This window comes from Triticum urartu, chromosome 6 (genome assembly GCF_003073215.2).
Source record: "Triticum urartu cultivar G1812 chromosome 6, Tu2.1, whole genome shotgun sequence".
In the NCBI taxonomy this organism is placed as follows: Eukaryota; Viridiplantae; Streptophyta; class Magnoliopsida; order Poales; family Poaceae; genus Triticum; species Triticum urartu.
In genome coordinates this window covers 168437572-168460641 of record NC_053027.1, presented here as the reverse complement: position 1 = coordinate 168460641, position 23070 = coordinate 168437572, and the positions used below count along the sequence as shown (strand labels likewise).

The following is a 23070-nucleotide window of genomic DNA, read 5'->3' as shown; positions in this document are numbered from 1 at the left end:
CATCCGCGGCAACACACGGGTGCCACTGTGTGATATATGGGAGGATCATGCGTTGACCCCTTTTTTTGTGAATGTTGTTGACCTAATTCGACGGTCAGGCGCCTCATGATGGGACGGCCGCGGAGGAAGAAGATCTTTCCTGGCCCCAAAACCGGGCCTTTATTGCGTGCCCTGCGCCTGCTGTTTCTAAGAAGTTTCCGTGTCATTTCACTAAAAAAGGCAAAGAAAAAGAAAAGAAAAGGGAAGTTTCCGCATTCTTTCACGGAAAACGCCTCCCGCCCCGGAATTCAGCGGGCCAAATCCGCGGACCCGCCGCGAAGGCGTCCAGATTCTGCTGGAATCTTCGAGGCGTGCCGCGCGCCCTCCCCGATTTTATAAGGGCCGTCGTGGTCCCGTCCCGGCCATCGCCGTCGATTCGCCTTGCAGGCAGGCCTCCGCTCGCCGCTCGCCGCTCCCCCGAGGTAAATGGCGCCTGCCCTCCCTCCCTCTCGCTCCGCGTGAAATTTCGTCGTGATTTAGGATTTACGAGCATCCTGTGGGGGCGGATGTGATTCGTTCGATGGGGTCTGGGCCGATTCATTCGGTATTCTGTCGGCGTCCCGGTGATCCGGGCGAGCCTTGAGTGGTAGGCTTCGGGGTGCTGATCTGCGCTCGGAATTGGATCCGTGGGCGCGGCTTGGTAATTTGGGGTAAATTGGGATTTTTCCTCCCGTTTGTTAAGAGATTGATTGAATTGATTCAGCAATTCAATATTCCTGAGTAGTTTATCAGAAATTAATCTTCTTCTAGAGCGTGAACTGTGAACTCAAATCGATCTGGTGTAGCCGTTTCTGGTTTCTAGAGGGTCTGATGAATATTCTTCGGTGGATAATCGACAATTTTTTTTGTTTGAGCAGGCTGAACCGTGTAGATTATTAGTGATCCTATTGCTGTCGGTACTCAGATTATTTTGTAAGTAAGTAGCAAAATCAACGTTTCTGGGAATCCCTGATCATCAGGTGCCTTGTTTAGCTGAATGCCCTGTGGATTAGGCTAAATACTGAAATGTTTATGATTAGAGATGTATTAGTATTTCTTATTCCGTATGTCCGGAATTACTTGACGCTCAAATGGATGTATCTAACACTAAAATACGTCTAGATACATCTGTTTGAGCGTCTACATCTAGTGCCTCAAGTAATTCCGGATGGAGGAAGTATTATACTACAACGCAGCTGTATTTTAGCACAGTTGTAACCATGAGCAATCTTTATAGGTGATCTTTTTGTTAGATTTCCGTTTCGAAAAAATATCTTGTTAGATTAAGTTGTTTTCTATATTTATTTATAGACATGGATGATGTATTTTCACATTGGCTCAAAATGATGACCCTTTTGGTTTTGGGAGGTTTCATAGTTCTGACTGAGGCTGGTGCAAAGAATAGGTTCTGTGTGTTGTGTAACTCTGCACTGTTTGTTATAACTTGTAGTGTTGAGGACTACATTCTCTTCTTTCTAGCAGTGTTGGTAATCGTTCTCACTTGAAATCGCAGGTTTCAACCCTTAAGAAGCTCAAGATGGCTGCCAATGTTGGGGAATCAGAGGCAGTTGGTGGCAGCAGCAGCGATGCAGCTGGAGGGAGCTTCGAGTGCAATATTTGCTTTGAGTTGCCGCAAGAGCCAATAGTAACTCTCTGTGGCCACCTATTCTGCTGGCCGTGCCTCTACAGATGGCTGCACATGCACGCCAACACACCAGAGTGCCCTGTGTGCAAGGCCATTGTTGAAGAAGACAAGCTTGTCCCCCTTTATGGCCGTGGCAAGGACCGCGTCGACCCAAGGTCAAAGAACACGCCTGGAGGCGACATTCCTCAGCGCCCAGCTGGCCAGAGGCCTGCTACAGCCCAACAGGCTGATCCGAACAACAATTTTGGCAACGCCCATGCAAATCCATGGTTCATGGGCATGGGGGGCGCGGGGGCGGGGGCGGGAGTTCCACTGGCGAATGGACGGTGGGGCAACTATGCGTTCTCGGCTGCGTTTGGGGGCCTGTTCCCTATGCTTAGCTTCCAAATGCATGGGTTCCCAGATCCAGCTGCATATGCTCAGCCTGCCGGGTTTCACTATGGGTTTGGTCACGGCCATGGGTTCCATGGCGGGCATATGGGGCACGCCCACGGCGTCCCCCGCCAAGGACCGCTAGGGCAGCAGCAGCAGCAGGCAGATGTCTACCTGAAGGCCCTTCTCATCATGGTTGGAGTTCTTGTGATCGCAAGCCTCCTCGCAGCTTAAAGTTGTTACTGCTATCATCAAAATTGTGGTGGTGTTTGGTAGGAGTTGCCAGAGCATACCTTTGGTGTAGGCTTATCTCTACCAAGTGGGAGACGAGTTAATTCTGTTCGTTCATGTTTGTATGAAGTGTCCATGGAGTTTCTGTATCTAGATTTGGATGGTGATACATCATCCTGTGTTTTGTAGTTTTGACTCCTTTGATTTGATAAACGTGGTGTACAATTGTTGGGAGGTCATCTCCCCGTGTCTGTAACCTGTATCAATCTAGATTGGACAGTGTAGATGAGTACATTTACATGTAATAATCCTCATGTTTGCACAAAGTGACAGTTCATGTACCTTTTGACAGCAAGTTCAAGGTGTTGCCATTCTTCGGAAAATATCGTTAAATTTGAATGTAGGATCTATGTCTATGCTTGTTTGTGAAGGTTGCAGATGGGATATTTCATCTTTGTTGGCTATCTCAGAAACTCTCACCACTTGACTGAATCTTCTACTGTAACGGCGAACCTGCTCCACACACAAGCAGAATCCCCTGTGGCATGTGCAACGAGACCTGTGAATTTGTCTGCACCCAGGCTATTCTGCTGAATCACCAGCAGCCTCTTGTGCCGACCACGCAGATGAACTGAACGAAGACAAAGCAAAACAAGCCTGAAACCCAGATTCCCTGAACAGTCATGGCACATTCTGTGTGATTCCCCATGTTCACAGATCGCACTATTTTCCTTCAAGATTGCGTGGTTACACAAATCATCCACATGCGAACTAAGCCTAACTTAGATGGCCAAGTTCTTTTTGTGGAACTAGACTACCCAGATTCAAATTTTAGACCTACATTATGCAAGATCTGCCGGTACATTCTCTCGAAGGTGCTCATAGAAATAGAGTTTGCGTTCCTGTATTCATAGGGATGAGTGTGCGCGCGTGTTATGAGTGTCATTAACTCTGTACTGTGTTTAGAAGAAAGAAAAAAAAACATCAATATACTTGGCTAGTTTAGTCGACGCGGGTATATCATCATCGAAATGTAGAGTCGTCGCCATGTATGATTGCACTGTTACGGCAACTTTGAATTTTCGATTATCTTTTACTTGTATTTTGGGCACCACCGATTCGCATCTATCCAAACCTTTTCCTTCATGGACGTAGCTGTCCGAACTTGGCTGTACATGGAACGCCGATTCGTATCTATCCAAACTTTTTCCTTCATGGACGTAGCTGTACATGGACCGCCGATGCAATGCTTTAGCTTGCTCATTTTTATTTTCGCAAAAAGAAAAGGCTTGCTCACTTTTACGTTGAAAAGCTCTCCATTTCCATGGATGGTTTGCACACAAAAACAATGAGAAAAGAGTGGTGACTGCTCCTTCCGTACCATAATATATATTGTTTTAGCAATTCAATTTGAGCTGCTAAAACGATATATATTAGAGCATCTACGGCCGCGATAGGCAAGTCCGGGACCTCAAACGCCCGCGGACACGCCCGATCGCGTCCGTTGGCACTGACCGGACACGTCTTATTTGTTGGCTTGTACACTCGCATCCCTCGTATCTGAAACCTCAAAACCATACAAAAGCATGCAACACTACGTAAAATGATCGTCACACGCAGTTCATCAGATCGCCATTTCATCGCCGGACAAAAAGGAGCATAGTTCATCGGAGCAATGCAAATCTATACTACAAACTAATTAAAACATAATTTAAATTTAAACACAAGGGCGAAGGGCGGAGGAAATCACCATTTCCTCGCCGGCCCCTTCCCCTTCCGGTCGTCGATGCGGCTATGCCCCTCCTTCGTGTAGGCGTTGGCGTGTGGTGGTCCGCCGCCGTCAGAGATAGAGGTGGAGCCGCTCGTCAAGTCGGAGTCCGAGCAGCAGCTTCGGCTCGACAGACTGCGGAGCAGGCGGTCTTGCTCCTTGGCATGGCAGGTCGCCTTCGCCGCAGTCTCCATGCTTTCTTCGAGAACTCGATGGCGAGTCAGAGTGCTTTGGCATTCTTGCGGCAGAGGCACCGCGCATCCGTCTCCGCCGTTGTGAGAGAGCGGCGCATCCTTCTTCGCCGCCGTGAGAGAGCGGTGGACCGTCTCCGCCGTTGTGAGAGAGCGGTGGAGGACCGACACGAGGAGCGCATCATCGGGATCAACCAGCGCGGTCGCGCGTGACTGCCGTGCGGTCAGTGCCTCCCCCGTCGCCTCCCTCTCCCTTGCCTGTTGCCGCTCGTGCCTCGGACTTGGGCGTCCTCGTGTGCGTTGGCGCCTGCGCGGGCACAAGGACCCAACGGTGGTCGAGCACCACTTCCAGAACAAAGGGAGGTTGTCGGCGTACTTAAACGACGGGAGCGGAGCGGCTAGAGCTGCGCGCCGAGCGGGACAGACCGGCGATGTCGCCGGCGCTCGTCGACGGGCGCCGAGGAAGAAGATCTGCCGCTGCCGCCTTGGTCAAGCAGTGAATGCCTCAAGGCGATGCGGAGGGCGACCTCCTCCACATCCATGGTCGAGGCGTCGGGTTCTCCGTCAGAGCCGTCGCTGCTTCCTCCGTCGGCCATCGGATCGAAGGGGAGGGGATTGGAAGTGGAGTGAACGGGCACGGGAGTGAAGTGGGGTTCGGTTTGACCAATGTCTAGGGTTTTCTGGATGGGGATATTTGTAGGGTTCGGATGGGCCAGGCTGGGCCAAGCCGACGTGGAGGACGTGATCTGCCTTATATTTAGACTAAATATGAGGAGTGTCGGTCAGTGCGGATGTTTAAGACCCGTTTAAGAAGTCCGTCTGGTTCTGTTTTTTATGACTGATAAGTGATCGGGCGGTTTGTTCGGGCGTTTGAGGCGAGTTTGAGAGCTCCGGCTGCTCTTATGAAACATAGGGAGCACTACTCAATACTGCCATGCATGCTGCGCGCGGGCGCGGCGAGGGGAAGCTTCACGGAAGATGATGCAAGTTGCCGGCACTATACGGGCAAGGATGATCGACTGAGTCGTGCCGGGGAGTGGGTTGGGTAAGCCGATCTACGATGAGTGGAATGGCCACTGCCTAGCGACGGACCCTGTAGACTAGCGACCGGAGCACTGCACCAACTAGTAAAAGGTATACATGCCGCTTGTCAAAACACTTGCACTTTTGTCCATCACAAGACGTAGCCTCCAAAAGGCGATGCATAGCGAAAACCGAATAGCAAGCGACATAATGCAACGTTGCCAATGCCAATGCCATGCATCATTTGTACCACTCGCGCCTATCCGTTATACATTCTCATACTTCTCATCTGCCGGATAATTAATATGGAGATGATCAGTGTAAATGCAATGTTGCCAATGCAATGCATCATCTGTACCACGCTGCATATTTCGAATTTACCCTAGATGTTGTCCGTGTGCTGCTCCTGGATCGATCAGTGTGTGCGTAACTAACCATCATGAGCTATGGTACGTAGACCTGGAAATATATTCCGGCCGTTCGCCCCATCATGAGCGCGCAGTCGAGTTGCTCGAGTACGTGTACGCGCCGCCGGGATATTTTACCCGAGATTCTGTGAGGGACGCACAACAAAGACTCCGCTGGGTTTCCTTCCCGCGCTTTTCCACGACTGTTCTAGCGCTTTCGAGGGGCCGGGGGACATGGTAAGCCGTTTGAATGGACGGACGTGGTCTCGATCAAAAGGTAAAAAAAGGAGAGACAAAATATGGACTCGCGTGCGGGCAGCTGTACGTGCCTAACAGTGGCCTAAAAGTTGACCAGCGGTTTACCCGTTTGACATGCTCGCGGAAGTCACCTTGGACTTGCGGCGTGTTGCCTTTTGCGAGACATGAGTGCGTGTATGGTAGAAACTCTCTCTCTTTTTTTAATCCCATGGTGAAGCTCGGCTTATTGTCGGTGAGCACATTGGCTTTGGTTTCACTCAAGTTCATCTTGAACAGAACAATAGGATTGCGATAAGAACTTCTTCATACTAGTTAAGAAAACAAAACTTCTTCATATTCCCTCTGTCTCGGTTCATTAGTCTCCCTCGTATTTTGTGTCAATTTTTGGCTGTAAATTTAACCAATAAAATATATGTTTCATTTATTAGAAATAATTCCATTCAAAACTTCTCTTGGATAGGAATCCAACTAGTATATAAAGTTTGTGGTGCGTAACTTATATTTTGTTAACTCAAAATTTCACAAAAAATACAAGGGGCGTTATAAATCCGGGCGGAACAAGTAATAACTGGAACACCTTCACTTAGAAAAGTCAATGTCAAATCTATGGTGCAACTCGACAACCGCGCTGAGCAAATGACTGGCCCCTACGTTCCAGTAAGGCCTTACGAGAGTCCAATTGAGGAGAGCATTTGCAGTCAGCAATGGCACGAAGACTTGAATTATTTTTGGCAATAAATTTAGATCAACTCGACTACTTACAATATGTCCGTGACAGGGCTTTTGGGGGGCAAACCCACAAAGTAAGCCTCAAGTCCTTGTCAAAATGTGTGGCTTATGCCGAGATGTATGGAATTCTCACATTTTTTTGCATGATAATACGTGTCTCATTTATAAAATAAAGGTCTGATTATAAGGCACGTAAGCACCAACATTACAAGACTAAAAAGATAGGATAATTCTATGCAAAATACCAGCGCATGTTCCTCTCCTCCGATACCACCGAAGCGGCCACCAAAGAGAAAGAAAATATATCACCTCCTCACCCGAGCTCGACGCGGCTCCATGGCTGATCAGCAGCTTTACGGACCTCAAAAGTAGTTTGCCAGAAGCAAAACCATTGTCGTTAAAAGAATCAGACCGGGGCAACATGTCCCCGGACACGCCATCGAACTCTAGATCTGACACCCCCGCACGACAACGACGTCGAAGGAGGAAACCAGAACTGTCAGCCACCAACCACAAACCCAGCACGGGATGCACCATCTTCTAGCTATCACTTGCGCAGACAACCGTCTGCGCGTACTTCTGGACGATAAAACCTTCCTGCTCCACCATGACGTCGGAGACAACGCCACAGCAACGGGGACAGAGCAGAAGGAGAGACACACCTGATGGAGTCGCCGCCGCCGCCTCGCCGACACCATCCATGAACCCTAACACAGCCGATCTGAAGGATCGGCAAACACACGATGCCATCAACTCCGAGACGCCGCCATGAAGGACACCGCCGGTGTGGGAGTGAAGCTGAGGCAGATTTATTCGTCCGGGCGCTGCTCCCACCACCCCAACGGCGCACCACGACCTACAAATCCAAAACCTAACTACAGAGCAGAGGAACAGGGCCCCCCTCCCTCCTGCCGCCGGAGCAGCCGGAGGGAGAGGGGGCCAACGCCCTGGCCGACTGAGATCGAAGAAAGAAAATCGCCTCCCTAGTCGCCAGGCGTGGCGGCGGCTAGGGTAGGGAAATCGTAGCCTGTCCTCCACTCGGAAAGAAGAAAAGGCACGTATATGTGTACTAGCTTATGGAATTCTCACATGCTTATAACAAAATGAGAGATTTTTGTAATTATTACTCATCCATACGACTACCCATTTTATCCGGATTTAGTTCTTATTACGGCGTGTGGAGGGCCATCTCCAACAATGAAAAAACATGGATCTTAAGCCAAAAAAAGTAACTTAAGACCCACCCTGAACTTTGTGAGAAGGGGTAGCTGTAAAATCTTAAGACTGGGTCATAGTGCTAAAACAAAGCCATAATGAATAAAAATGATTTGAGGGGTCAAAACTACTACTGCCCTAAGGCCCATGGCGGTATTAAGCATTGGATGAATTCTGGTTTGCTATAGCATATTGAGTGAGACCCAGCTTATAACCGATGTGATGCCCATGCTTTGTACTTTATTCATCTGATTTGGTTTATGACCTGGTACAAGAATATGTGATGTATAAGTTATACCATTTGCTGCATATTGCTGTAGCATGAAGACATTATGCTTTACAATAATACACTTTTCGTTCTACAAAAGCAATAATAGATTTCATCAAAGTATGTTGCATGCATCAGTCGTTGAAAAGGTCGGACTGTCCTTCCTTTTCAAAATAAAAACAAAGAAGCTAGAGGTGGTTTATAGAGGCCGTTGACATTAGTTGCTGCAAATGTCGAGGTGTCCTTTCTTTTTAAAATAAAACCAAAGGAGTCAGACGTGTATGGTAGAGTTGCCATTGATAAGTCATCATCATTTGTAAAACAAAACAAAATAAATCAAGTACTATAGTACATCTCGATTGATTATAAACATTTCTATTTTTTTGCCCGTTCGGAATAAGGAGTGGTTTCCAAATTAATGTGTTCTTTCATTGAGGGTACACCTTTTTTTTGACACCCGAGATACTACTTTGCATGTCATGGCCAAAAGTTTTGATTTGCTCATGGTTGCGTCATAGCATGAAAACATAGTTTTTTCCTTTCTCACTCGGGTTTAACAATAGTATTAATCCTTTTGACGTGTGGCTCTCTTACGAAACATCTAACAAGGTTCCATTATTCAAACCGTCCTTCCCCATGACGTCCCTTTACTACCCCTGACCACCATCCCCCAGATTCACCGTTTATACTTCGGTTTTCATGAAAAAAATTCAACCATGCAAGGCAGATGCCATCTTCGTGCTTTCATGGTGTGTTTTATTCGGAGAATTTTGGTCGTCACGAGTTTAAACCAATGGTACCATTTGATTTTCTCTACCACGCCATAATTAATAAGATGATCTAATGAATGTCCGGTGTTGTCTCGTCGTACTTGCGTCGGCACGGAAGTATCTCCCCGTAAGTTTTCAAATTTTATTCTTTCGATGCTGGTCTTCAGTGGATCTGTTTGGATCCGGTCTTTGTTTGAGTGTTTACAAGTTTGAACCTTCCAATCTATGACTTTCTTCATCGAATATTGTTGTTGCTCTGGTGCGTTGGTCCTATGGGGTCTTAGACCGACGAATTTTCTATTGTCTACTACAACAAGGTTTGCTCAGCTCTGGCGAGGGAGGGGGCAATGACGGCGGTGCGCATTCGGCTCAATCCAGTGCTTGTAGTCATCGCTAGGTGGTCCACGGATCTGGTTGTAATTTTTATTACCTCTGATGTTTTTTTTGCAAGTAATCTCTGATGTTTTTTGTACTGTCATGATTGAGAATGAATAAATCAGAAGTTTTTTGCAAACAAAGAAACTGAGAATGTATCCGAGATATTATCCGTGTGCTGCTCCTGGATCGATCAGTGTATGCGTAACTAACTATCTACTGGGTACTTCATAGTTCGTAGTCGCACGCTATGGTAAGGTAGGCCTCGAAATATATTCTGGCCGTTCGCGCCACATCATCAGGTTGGTTGTAATGCTAGTATCATAATTAATATCATTCATGCCAACTAGACAATTTTGATGAAGTGTCATAGCATTAAATGAAAAAGAGAAGATGGAATATCATATCACGATATTATATCATAATAAATATTATGCTATTTTATATCATGCATGACAATAAATAAAGCATCATATGATATTAATATATAATACAATGCATTAAGGAGGTAGTATCATACTCCCCATTATAACTAGCGTGAGAGAGCGAGCCGCAAGTCGGCGTACGTGTACGCGCCGAGATATTTTACCAGAGATTCTGTGAGGGACGCACACTCCGATTTGAATGGATCGACGTGGTCTCTATTAAAAGGTAAAAAACAGAGATGAGATGTGGACTCCAGGTGTACGTGCCTAACAGTCGCCTAAAAGTTGACCAACCATTTACCCGTCTGACCTGCTCGCCGAAGTCACCTTAGACTTGTTGGCGTGTTGCCTTTTGTGAGACAAATGGGTACGTGTATGGTAGAAACTCTTTTTTATTAAATCCATGGACCATCGGCACATTGGCTTTGGTTTCACCTAATAAGTTCACCTTGGACAGAATAAAAGGATTGCAGTAAGAATTTATGAATAACGGGCATCTTTACTAGAGAACTCAATGTCAAATCGTGATGCAACTCGACAACTCTGTGTATTTTTTTGAGAAAGCGCATTTTCATTCAATCTTTATGTCGAGCCGACACAACCGCACTCGGTGAACGGCTGGCCTCTAGGTTTTAGATAGGGCTCCTGAGAGTCAAGTGAAAGAGATCATCTGTTTCTTCGCAAAAAAAACAAAAGAGACCATCTGTTGTTAGTAGCGGCACCAGGACTTGACATAGTGTTCCCCTGTAAAAAAAAGACTTGACATGTGTTTTTGGAAATAAACTTCCATCAACTCGAGACAATATTTTTGCCAAAGGGATTTTCAGGACAAACAAACAAAGTAAGGCTCAGGTCTTTGTCAAATTGTGTGGCTAATGATAAGATATATGGAATTCTTACATGCTTATAGCGAAATGAGAGGTTTTTTTGTTATATTTATCATCCATACGGCTACCCACTTGATCCAGATTTGGTTCTTATTACTACATGGAAGGTCATCTCCAATGTTGCAAAAACATGGGTCTTAAGCCAAAAAAACACTTAAAACATATTTCTCAAACATTGTCAGAAGGGGTCTTTGCAAAAAATAAAAATAAAAACTAACACCGAGTTATGTACCAAGCCATAAAGAATTAAAATGTATTTATCTCTTCTCTCGCGTGATTTGAGGGGTCAAAACTAGAAGAGGAAATGGTGACATGTGGGCTCCACCCTAAGGCTCCCAGTGGTATTAAGCATCGGAGGAATTCTAGTTTGCTATAGCATATTGAGTAAGACCTAGCTTATAACCTATTTAACAATTATATATTTGTGATGCCCATGCTTTGTACTTTATTCATCTGATTTGGATTATGACCTGGTAAAAGAACATGTGATGTATAATTTATACCATGATTTGCATATTGCTGTAGCATCAAGACATTATGATTTACAATAATACATTCTTCGTTCTACAAAAGCAATAATACATTGCATCAAAATGTGTTGCAGGCATCAGCCGTTAAAAAGGCCGGACTGCCCTTTCTTTTCAAAATAAAATCAAAGTAGAAGTGGTTTATAAAGGTGGTTGACATTAGTTGCTACAATGTCGAGGTGTCCTTTCATTTCCCTATCACTACTCTTATAAAAAGCATAGTTGGTGATGATGGTGTGCCTGCCATCCTGCAATATAGGCCGTTCGATCTATATCTAACGGATAGAAAGAAAACTATGACAATTTACCCGCACTCCTCTCCATATTTGCAGATAAGGTCTTCCCTCGTTCATCCCTTTCTCCCACAAGATCTTGATAGTCCGTGCAAAGCACGGGCATCTTCCTAGTTAAAATAAAACCAAAGGAGTCAGACGTGTATAGTTGGTCTAGTTGACATTCATAAGTCATCATTTGTAAAATAAAATAAAACAAGTACTTTAGTACATCTCGATTGATTATAAATATTTGCATTTTTTTTGCCCATCCGGAATAAGGAGTTGTTTCAAATTAATGTGTTACTTTTATTGTGGGTACACCTTATTTATGACGCTCGGGATATTTTTTTTGCATGTCGTGTCCAAATTTTTTGTTTGCCCATGTTTACGTCATAGCATGACACCGTATGGCTCTCGTACCAAACATCTAACAAGGTTCCATTGTTCAACCCATCCTTCCCCAATAACGTCCCTTTTCTACCCCTCGCCACCCTCCCCCGATTCACCGCTTATACTACGGTTGCCATGAAAAAAGTTTAAACCATGCAAGACAGACGCCATCTTCTTGCTTTCACGGTGCGTTTTATTTAGAGGACTTTGCTCGTCACGGGTTTCAACCAATGGTACCGGTTGATTTTCTGTACCGCGCCATAACTAATAAGATGATCTAATTAGCGGCCGGCGTTGTCTCGTCGTACTCGCGTCGGCGCGACAATATCTCCCCGTAAGTTTTCAAATTCGATTTTCTTCCGCGCCAATATATATAGACGATCTAATAGGACGACAGTTTGGGACACCTAGGTGTCCAGGCTCCTTGCCTTTGCACCATTCGATTGCATTAGATGTCAATCCATCACAGATTACTGATTTGGAAATAATTACATAGTTTGGAAACAGTTATAAAGATAATCATAAATGGATACCATTAAATATGGTCCAACACGCCATGCATATTAACACTTTTTTAGCAAGCAAAAAATACCCATGCATGGCATCGTTCCTTGTTGAGAGACATTAGTAATACAAATTGGAGACAGAAAATGCCATTGGGTATACGTACATTTTTTTCATATTTGTATGATCTGACGTATGTTGCATGGTTGGTTGGACACATAAAACATTTTTATTATTCCAAATTAAGATAGTATTAGATACCTATGGATGCCATATTTCACGTACCGAGGTATATACGGAACCAGATTTTTATAGTCTACAGGTTGATGGGATACCTACAATATTTCCATATCCTTTTTCACATAGGTATATACACGCGCATACATGTTAGGTATACTGTTTTATTTTTAAGTTTGCTGGGTATATACAAGGAGATTTGTGAGTATGTCGTAAAACATTATAGATACAAATGTTTGGACAATGTTTTGTATTATTTGATTGTAACTGATGTCTTAAAAAATCAGAGCATATATGCATACACTTTTCATTTCATTCGGTACATACATACCCTTGGGCATCTCAGTATCTAGGTATTGCGAAAATGTGAGAAACACAAAAACTCATATGTTAACAAAAATATATGGGTATATACATTGCGTCTTATTAGCATGTATTTGATACCTCGGGCATGTGTCAATGATTTGAAGTACGTACACCATTTAAGTACATACATATCAGATTACATACATACTCATGATATTTTCGAGGTATCTACATACTCATGATATCCCTGAATATATTCATTGTGTCTTGTTAGTAGGTATTTGAGATACCCGAGGTATATCCATAATTTTTATTTGGTATAATACAACGGGTATGTGTATACTCTTAGTTATATATAATACCACGGGTATACGTATATATTTCATTAAACAATACTTATGGTACGTTTATATTTTTATTAGATATAATAGCCCGCGTATGTGTATATTTTCATTAGGTATAATACATCAACATAATATTTGGAAATGGATTGTTGCTAGGAAATCAACATAATATATTTTTGGAAAGCAATTCTTGACAGCAGTGCATGCAATGAAAAATGGAAAGCTACTATTTCATTGATTGCACGCCATGTACTAATAAAAATGGCTTGCCATTAACGGCCTAGGTGCCCATGTACCTAGGTGCCCCAAACATTTTGGCCTATATATATATATATATATATATATATATATATATATATATATATATAGATCGCCATTCACCAAAACTAAAGTAAATGCTTAATATGCGTGCTTTTTCTCCTAATAAATCCTTGCGGGTTCGCTCCAGTGCTGCCGAAGAAAGAAATGCGCGCGCCGACACGCAGCATAAATCTTTCGACTGTAGCGCCTCAGGATCCAAGGCAGATTTCTCAAGATCGCCGTTCACCATGTCGCAGCTGAGCTGAGCTGGCTGGGCAGTGAGCACACGCTGCGTCTTGGGCAGAGCTCTCCACCGCCGCCGCGCCGGCGCCTTGGACACACGCGGACCTGGACATTGTGCGTACCAGAGGATTCGCTCGCGTAGACAGATCTGGCATCGGGCAGCATGCCACCACGTGCCACGTACTTGCGCGGGTCCCGCAGCCACAGGCCGGACGACGACGTGTCACCCAACGCTTGCTCTCTTGCATGCTTCTTTATTTTATTTTATTTTATTTTGAACACCTCTCTTGCATGGTTCTCACCGACACAGCATTGATGCAGGAGTGCAATCATTTCTACGCCGCGCCACACCGGCGGTATTACTACTATTTCATCGATTGCTGAATCCACTTTTACTTCAATTTTTTGGCTAGGAAAAGAGGAAGCGTCGTCATAATCAGGTGATCCATTTGGGCAGGGCATCTACAGCCAGAATTACTCCAGAAACTCGCGGACGCGACCGGGCGCGTCGACGAACAGTGACCGGTCACATCTTAAATTTGCTTCTTTGCATTCGAATCTAGGGATCGGATTTGCTAAGTCCGGTTGTAGATGGGTTTGCTTTTGTGCATTTGAGTCTTTCATATTTCATCCCCTAAATCCACACAAACTATGCAAGATAAACCTATATACTACGACACCCTAGCTATGATTCGTCGTCGAAAATGTCCATGACATCGGTGTCCGGCGCCGGGTGGACGGGCGCGTAGGAGGGCTCCGGCTCCTCCTATTCCTCCTCGACCTCATCCATCCATGCACGCGAGCACTCCTCCTCCTTCTCCTCTGCGTTGTACTCCGCCTCCATATCATGTCGACGACAGCATCTGCCTCCGCATCCGACTCCGAACGAAGTGAATCGAGGATGACTTGCTGCTCCGCCTGCAGATCTGCGTCCCCAACGTCCCCCACATCCTCCTCCAGATCCTCCTCCTCCTCCTCCTCCTCCTCCTCAACCTCCTCCTCCTCCTCCTTCAAGTCCTCCTCTGGATCCACTCCGGGCTTCACGCCTTGCTTGGAGCTGCTCAAGGAGTTGCAGTCAGCGCTCCGGCGTTAGATATGGGTAACTCCTTACCCGGCGGCGTGGATGCATCACTAGAAGACGAGTTTCGGGCCGCCGGGTTTTGAACTGTTTTCCTGTGAGACCCCGTCGTCTGTCCGGCGTGAATGACGCGTCCGAGCGCTCCATATCTGTTCATATTTGGGTTGGATATGAGGGATGCCGGTCAGCCGGATGTTTGAGTCCCGTTTAAAAAGCCCATCTGAATTGCATTTTTTTGGTCGGTCAGTGATCGGGTCGTCTGTCCGGGAGTTTGAGGCGGATTTGGGAAGCCTCTCTAAGAATGAAAATTATCGCCTCGCCCACCAACACAATTCACCATGTGGTAGGCCTTTGATATCCACGTACACTGAAAACGCATGATTTCAATAGCTCATTACAAGTAAAATGGAAGATGCACCACATTTGCAGTCATGTAGATGTAGTATATCCATTTTTCTGCCCAATGCCATCGTAGACCATAGTCGAACACGTAGACATGTATGTTTGACCTGCCGGCATTATTTTTCACCCAGTTTTCTTTACCAAGTTACGCGCGCGCGTGTTACACATTCAAACACGCTTTCCTCCGGTCCTACTACCCTCTCCAAGCCTTTGACCCAAATTTGACGCCTCCCCTTTTCCGCACGCGGCACGCGGCCACGCGCCCCGTATAAAAACACGGCCGGCCGCTCATGCTCACGCCCCGCACACAAACAACGCGCAACCGCACACACCAATGCTTAGCATGTCGCGCGCCCCGCTCCTCCTCGCCCTGCTCCTCCTCTGCGCCGCCGGCGCGGAGGCCGCGGCCGCGCCCCTGCCCAGGTTCAGGGAGGCGCCGCACTTCACCAACTCGGCCTCCGCGCGCTGCCCGGCGCCGCTCCCGCCCGCGTCCGGCAAGGACGGCGCGGCCTGCTCGCCGCGCGCGGCCGTGCACGTGGCGATGACGCTGGACGCGTCCTACCTGCGGGGCACCATGGCCGCGGTGCTCTCCGTCCTGCGCCACGCCTCCTGCCCGGAGTCCGTCTACTTCCACTTCCTCACCGCGGCCGGGTCACCCACCCGGACGGCGGAGCTGGTGGCCGCCGTGCGCGCGTCGTTCCCGTCGCTGGCGTTCCGGGCGTACCCGTTCGACGAGTCGCGGGTGGCGGGCCGCATCTCGGCGTCCGTCCGGGGCGCGCTCGACCGGCCGCTCAACTACGCGCGCTCCTACCTGGCCACTACGCTCCCCGCCTGCGTGCGCCGGGTCGTCTACCTCGACTCCGACGTCGTGCTCACCGACGACGTCGCCGCGCTCGCCGCCACGGCGCTCCCGGAGGGCGCGGCCGTGGCGGCGCCCGAGTACTGCGGGGCCAACTTCACCGCCTACTTCACGCCGGGGTTCTGGGCGAGCCCGGCGCTCGCCCGGACCTTCCGCGGGCGCCGCGCGTGCTACTTCAACACGGGCGTCATGGTGCTCGACCTGCCCCGGTGGCGGGCGGCCGGGTACACGGCGCAGATCGAGGGGTGGATGGAGCTGCAGCGGCGGGTGCGCATCTACGAGCTCGGCTCCCTGCCGCCCTTCCTCCTCGTGTTCGCCGGCCGCATCGCCGCCGTCGACCACCGCTGGAACCAGCACGGCCTCGGCGGCGACAACTACCAAGGCCTCTGCCGCGGCCTGCACGCCGGCCCCGTCTCCCTGCTGCACTGGAGCGGCAAGGGCAAGCCGTGGGACCGGCTCGACGCCCGGCCGGCCCTGCCCGCTCGACGCCGTCTGGGCCAAGTACGACCTCCTTCGCCCGGACACCGGGATTGACGCCGTCTTGTGATGATGGAGTGCGCGCCATTCTCTTTTTTGATCGGTTTGGCTTAATTAGGAGATACTAGATGAGCAGCTCCTTCTTTTGTTGATTGATGTTGCAACTTTGATTAGAGTGTTTGTGCAAGCTGCAAGTGTACATAGTACTGTTTAGACGAACAATTAAACAGAAATGGATCACTAGTTAATTACTTTCTTTTATTTTGACAAGCAAGTACTCCGAAACAGTTGGACTGTGATCAAAATCACACAAAGACAACTCGAAACAAATCCAGTAGAGAGAAGTATAATCGGGTCGAAGACCGGAAATGCCCGGTCGGTCTCGGGTCATAGCGCACCTAAATTATTATTTATTTATTTTGCAAAAAAGGCAAGTGTTTTCTGAAACTTTTTGAAAACAAATGGAGTATAATTTAGTGTTATATCCGTATAAAATTTAAAAATTTCCACGAATGAACGACTTCAAGGTAAGAAAACAAAATATTAGTAAAATAAACATGAACAGTAACTTTCATATATATCTTTTCCTAATAATAAAGCACGGATTGACTCGATGGGTTCACCGTCACAATACGCTTATTCCCATAATTTTACGCTTTTAATTTGATTTTAAAACATATTCGAGGTGGTACTAAATTTTTGCTCTATCTATTTCGCTGGGCAAAAATATGATCGGCACCGTTGGGATTAGATCCCTGGTCTGCCATGTTGATCGCAGCACAGCAAACCACTCGGACTAGGCTCCTAAGTTTGCTTTTTTGGGCGTCTGAACCTTAAGAATAAAGGGCAGGCGTACTCGGGCCGAGATCAATGGCCACGGTCGTGATGGGCATGTACGAGTGCTGCGGCCCACTGTCGTGATGGGCGTGTTTTTCTTTCTTTCTCTGTGGTTTGTGTTAACGGTATAGTGTGATGTCATCTACTATATGCCGGGTGTACGAAGAAAATAAAATATTCAAAAAAATCAAGGCTTATTACGATAGTATAACTCAGCTAGCTACGGCCTCCCACATCGTTTTGACGCCCTTAACCATCCGATCAGGCTCATGAACGAACCAGATCGTTTTAGCATGCCGCACAACGCCGTTGCCCTCATGTGCTGCGCGATCTACATGAGCCGGCTGGGCCAACATCAAAAGGGCCGCTGCTCCTTAGAACGGTCTGCGGGCTTTCTGGTGAACCGGGCCAACGTGCTGTACACGGCCTGAACGGCCACGAGGCCCGCATTTAGCGTCACGCCTGCTGATCTTTTCTTCTGTTTTTGCTCGTTTTAATCGGTCTACTCGGTGCACCCGGCGGTGGCGACACAATGCAATAATGGGGAGACGCTTGGCCGTCCTCCAGTAACGTCCATGGTAGTGCGGATGCGTTACTATTCGTTTGCCTCCTCTACTCCGTCACCCGTACATATATATGTTGCCTGCATCGGATCCTTTGCTGCGTACAAGGGACCAGGCTGGAAGTTGTTTTTCATATTTGTTTACTTATCAGATAGTCTCACCTTGCTATTTTACATTAATTTTTACCAGTTTATATACAATTTTTAGGTTTTCAGGCATCAAGAAGCTGCATTGGAAATTAAGCAAAGAAATAAAGAAAGGAAATAGACATTCTTTGCATGAGAAATAAAGAAGAAAGATGGTAATTATGTGGAGCCGGCAAGAAAGGTAATATGTATTGAATAAGAAATAAAGAAGGAAGGAAAGAAGGAAATTGATGGTAATTATGTGGGCGCCATATTAATCCCAGGAGTAATTAGCAAGCCTAGCAAAAAAGGAAAAAAATGCATGAGAAATAAAGAAGGAAGGAGAAAGAGAGAGGAAGGAAATGGGCGGTAATTATGTGGGCATCATGATATAAGGAAAGAAAGAGAAAGAAAAACTAATTAACAGGAGGTGCGGGAATCAATGGCAGGTTGGCATGCCATCTTATGAGTAAAAATGATGTGGCATTTTTTAATCCTCACTAAATTCATGTCATTTTTTCTTCCATTATGTTTTCCTTGCTATTATAATCTTTACTAAATTTGCGCCAAATTTGTAGCACATTGAACATTATGTTTGCACATACAATCCTCACTAAATTTATGTCAATTGTTTCAACCGTTCTAACCCACAGGCATATATAGTACTTTTAATATATATAAATGGAGGTATAATATTATTGATCCTCCCATTTCGTATGTCCATGGTGTTTCCTCATACGGACCTAGGCTATTCTACCAATCGTTTGTCTTGGGCCAGTTGGCCTCTGCCACGTTCGCCCGCGTAATGTTTCACCAGTAAAAAGAACCGGTGCCCTCCCAACATGTCCGTGCGACCTGGCCCAACAAATCAAACCCACCACCCCTTTTAGAAGATGAGGCAAAAAATAGTTGACCGTTACTGGAATCAAACTCACAACCTTCAGTGTTTTTGGCGTTGATCGTGTTACCCTAAAAAAAGTGTTGATCATTTTAAAATAAAAATGAATTTAGTTTTTGTTTGTGTCCTACACAGATTGGTACTAAACTATTATGATGTAAAATTCAGATAACATAAACACAAGGCACAAGTATTTGATTGCGCAGATGAGGGTCATGTGGCCGGGATCTCAAACGCGACTGTTCGCTAGTCTGTCCATGCAGGTGATGCAATTCCTTATTGGTTCCAAGCTTAGGTGGAATGTTCGCCGTGTAGTGGACATCGTTACCAACAATGATGACAAAAAAAAGAAGTGGTAACAAAGATGGGGCGCTAGGGGTGATAATTTATTTCTCCCGTTGCAACGCACGGGCACTTTTGCTAGTAATAATAAAGCACGGATTGAGTCTCCGGGTTCACCGTCACAATGCACTTTCTTCTCATGTCATAATACGCTTTTACGATTTGTATAGACAAAATCGTAATATATACGAGGTGGTACTAATTTGGGGTCTGACGTACGGCTAAAGAAAATAAACGCTTCCAGACTTCCGCTTGGGACACGTTCGCATCGCCCACCTAGGCCTGCTCCCGGTGCGCCCCACAACTGGCTGGGCCTCAGCACATGGATCGCCCTCGCTGTGGCGGATCGCCCATTTTTACTCCACGCCGCCCGTACCGGGCCTCATGTGCTGATGGTTTTTCCTTGCCGTCGTAGGATCATGGCAAAATATATATGATTCGGCTTAATAATAATACCACATCGCCACTTTACGCCTAATCTAACCGGTTCATATAGGCACATCTTGATTATTCAACAAGTGACCAGAAACAGAAATGAGAATAATCACAAGGGGAACAAGCGACCAGAAACAGAGGCGAGGATAATCACAAGGGGAAGGAAAAGCTCGATCAAGAGCGGATGACAACGCCACGAATCGGGATTCAAAATCAAAGATAAAAAATATCACAGGCCGGTGGAGGGTTGACGGCAGCCGGATCCAGACGGGTGGATCCCGTCCGGTTGAGGCAGATCCGGCGGCGGCTGGACTTGGTAGGAGGGCGGTGGATCCAGATACGACGGGCTAGACTTTGGTAGGGGCCCGGTCGAGGGCAGACGGATCCAGACCGGTGGAGCCAAAGCGGGAAAAGGGAAGGTAACGAGAAGAGGGGTGGTGAGGGGGTGTGGGAAACTGGGGATCGATCTTCCCTGCCTTCTAGGGTTAACGGGGGGTAGGTTGGGCCGATGGTGTTGGCTTGGTTTTTGACTCCCCTGTAATACGGCAAAATCAGAGAAATATGGTGTTGGGCTTTAAGTCATTTAATTTTTTTGTGTCATTTAATATGTCTTTTGCATTTTGAAAAATAATATGTAAAATTTTAAAATCATTCATGCATCTTAAAATATTTGTGTAGTCCTAAGAAAAGTGTTCATGTATTAAAATAATGTTTTCTAATCTAATAAATACTCACCCTTTTCTCAAAATGAAAAAACATGTAACTCCAAAAAGTGTTCATGTGCTTACAAATATATTCACAATTTAAAAAATATTCATGCTCTTTAAAAATTATGTGATATAAAAAGTGTTTGTGTGTTAAAAAGAATGTTGATGCAATTTGGAAAGAAAATATACAATTTTAAACAGAGAGGGTGTAAGAGGGATGGCGTATGAACTAGGCATAGGCCGTAGCTCGAGAAGGACAACCGTCATGCCCAGCTCGATGCTAATAGTTTTAAATCTAATAGAGATTCACTTGTGATGGTGTAGTTTAATGACATGTATGAGTGCGGTGGCCGAAATCATCACCTTCTATTGACCATGACATGGTCGGTAAAGGTTGGAAGAGGGATAAGCGAAAACACGGATGAACCCTGTGTTTAAATAAATAACATGGAGCTGCAAAGGGGTCTTGAGTCGTGTTTATCGTGCTAGCAGTGTGATTTTTACTCCCGTTGCAACGCACGGACATGTTTGCTAGTATATATATATATTGTTGCATTTGTTTTCTTTCGCCCTGAATATCATGGAAGTCATCCCGTCACGGAACTTTTTACACAAGTGTAACCCTAGATCATGTTTAGTTTCAAAAAGTTTAAAGAATTTTTTTTATTTTTTGTTCTTTTTTTTCAATTTAGATGCATTGGCACCCGAGACCCAATGATCCGAGCAAGGTCAAAGACTAGTTCAAGAAAAGCCCCTTCTCCTCCTGTCGGCGCCGCCACCGGTCCGCCCCATCTCCGATGGCCTCTGAGCCATGGAGGTGCGGAGGAACTCGCCCGCCAGAGTGGGGGGGAACTCGTTCTCGTTCTTGTTAGGTTCAGCGTCTTGACTGGGGTTGTGTGGCGGTAGTGATGTCCCTTAATAGGAATAATGTCTCTCACGTTCTATCCCTGTCCTTATGGTGCACGGAAAATTCCATAGTGAAAGACTAGTTAGAAAATTCCATAACTGTATTGGTTTCTTTCTTTGTTGTTCATTAAATTAGCGTTGGTGTTTCTCTATAGTGGATGACTCATATTTTTTCCCTTCACCAAACTATATCTAAAAAAGGTTGCTCAATCTGATCCGGATACTGTATCTGTATGCAACTTGCCCACTCACCTGATTGTTGGTCGCTACGCGTAATACAAAATAGTGTAGTGTTGGTAAGAATCCTACGACGAGCGGGCCGTGTCGGGTGACATTCGGCCTGCACTTTTTACTTTTGGTAGCTGCGTAGCGCCACCTTTTCCAATTACAGTGTCAACTCCACTTACGCATTTCTCCTCATCTTTTCCCATTTGCCAGACTTGGACGAACACCATCTATGTACCAGCTCTAAGTCACGCATGACCATCGACCAAGAGTATATATGGATAGTACAGAGATGGTCATACGTGCCAAACATTTGGATAGCAATCTGCTCCCTCCGTTTTTAATTATAACCCTCTTAAAGATTTTAATATGTATTACGTAGAGATGTATATAGACATATTTTACAGTGTAGATTCACTCATTTTGCTTCGTATGTAGTCTGTATTGAAATATCTAAAAAAGCTTATATTTAGGAACGGAGAAAGTACTTCCCTAAAAAAAAAGGAACGGAGAAAGTACATCCGTCGCGAACTGAAGAATCTCAAGGGTTGTCTCAAATCAACTGGAATGTTTTTTTGCGAGAAAACTTTCAATCTATTCATCAACTGTCGAGATACTATAAAGAACATTAGAAGTAAGAATTACATCAAGGTTCGTAGATGACCTAGCCATTGGCGGAGCTTGAAGCTTAACTATGGGCAGGCTGCGTGGGCCAAAATGAAAGAAATAGCCTGTGATGGTGTTCTAAGGCCCAACAGTACAAAAAGTTGTGTACAAATTTTAAAATATTGGGTGGGCCATGGCCCATCCGGCCTTGTTGCAGCTCTGCCATTGCACCTAGCGACGACTACAAGCATTGGAGCGTGCTGAAGGCGCGCCACCGTCATTACCCTCCCTCATCGACCGGAAAGTTACTTGCAATACTTCTATTTTAGAGAAAAAAAATCATCTAGATCAACATTAGACGAGTTAGTATGAGAAATTTCCTTAGATTGCTATCATACAAGGACTTCAATTTTTCTGAAATAAATAAGAAACCGAACACCTTTCCAAAATCCTTCAGCTCGTCACATCAACTTTTCAGTAAAATAATTACGAGGGATCGATCCCGCGACCTCCTGGTTGCCCGGCGGCATTGCATGGCCAATTAGAAGGGAAAGAGTCGGCTTTTACACATTTTTCCTTTTTTTCTCTGATTTTTTCTTTCTTGTTTTGCAATGTTTTTTTTCATGTTCTTTTTTATATTTTTCATTTTGTTACTTTGTTTTTTATTTTATTTTTTCTTCTCCAGTTTTGGTTTTTATTTTTTGGATTTTTATTTGTTAGTTTTTTGTTTTTCATTCTACATTCTTATATACATGATCAACATTTTTTCAAATACTCCCTAAAAATAATTTTCCAAATACTTTTTCAACATTTTTCAAACACTTATCAACATTTTTATATACATTATCAATTTTCATATAATTGTTCAACTTTTTTGAATGCTTGATTAACATTATTTTTAA

General features: G+C 45.6%; 1 protein-coding gene and 1 pseudogene across 1 annotated transcript; both read left to right on the top strand.

Moving 5' to 3' along the window:
* Positions 1 to 205: 205 nt before the first annotated feature.
* LOC125517652 (E3 ubiquitin-protein ligase RNF5-like) lies at positions 206 to 2621 on the top strand. Its single transcript, XM_048682859.1, has 2 exons — positions 206 to 461; positions 1532 to 2621. The coding sequence occupies exon 2, from the start codon at positions 1556 to 1558 to the stop codon at positions 2267 to 2269; it is 714 nt and encodes a 237-aa protein (XP_048538816.1). The 5' UTR covers positions 206 to 461; positions 1532 to 1555; the 3' UTR covers positions 2270 to 2621.
* A 12870-nt stretch (positions 2622 to 15491) lies between these two features.
* Positions 15492 to 16785, top strand: LOC125517651 (annotated as a pseudogene).
* The last annotated feature ends 6285 nt before the right edge of the window (positions 16786 to 23070 follow it).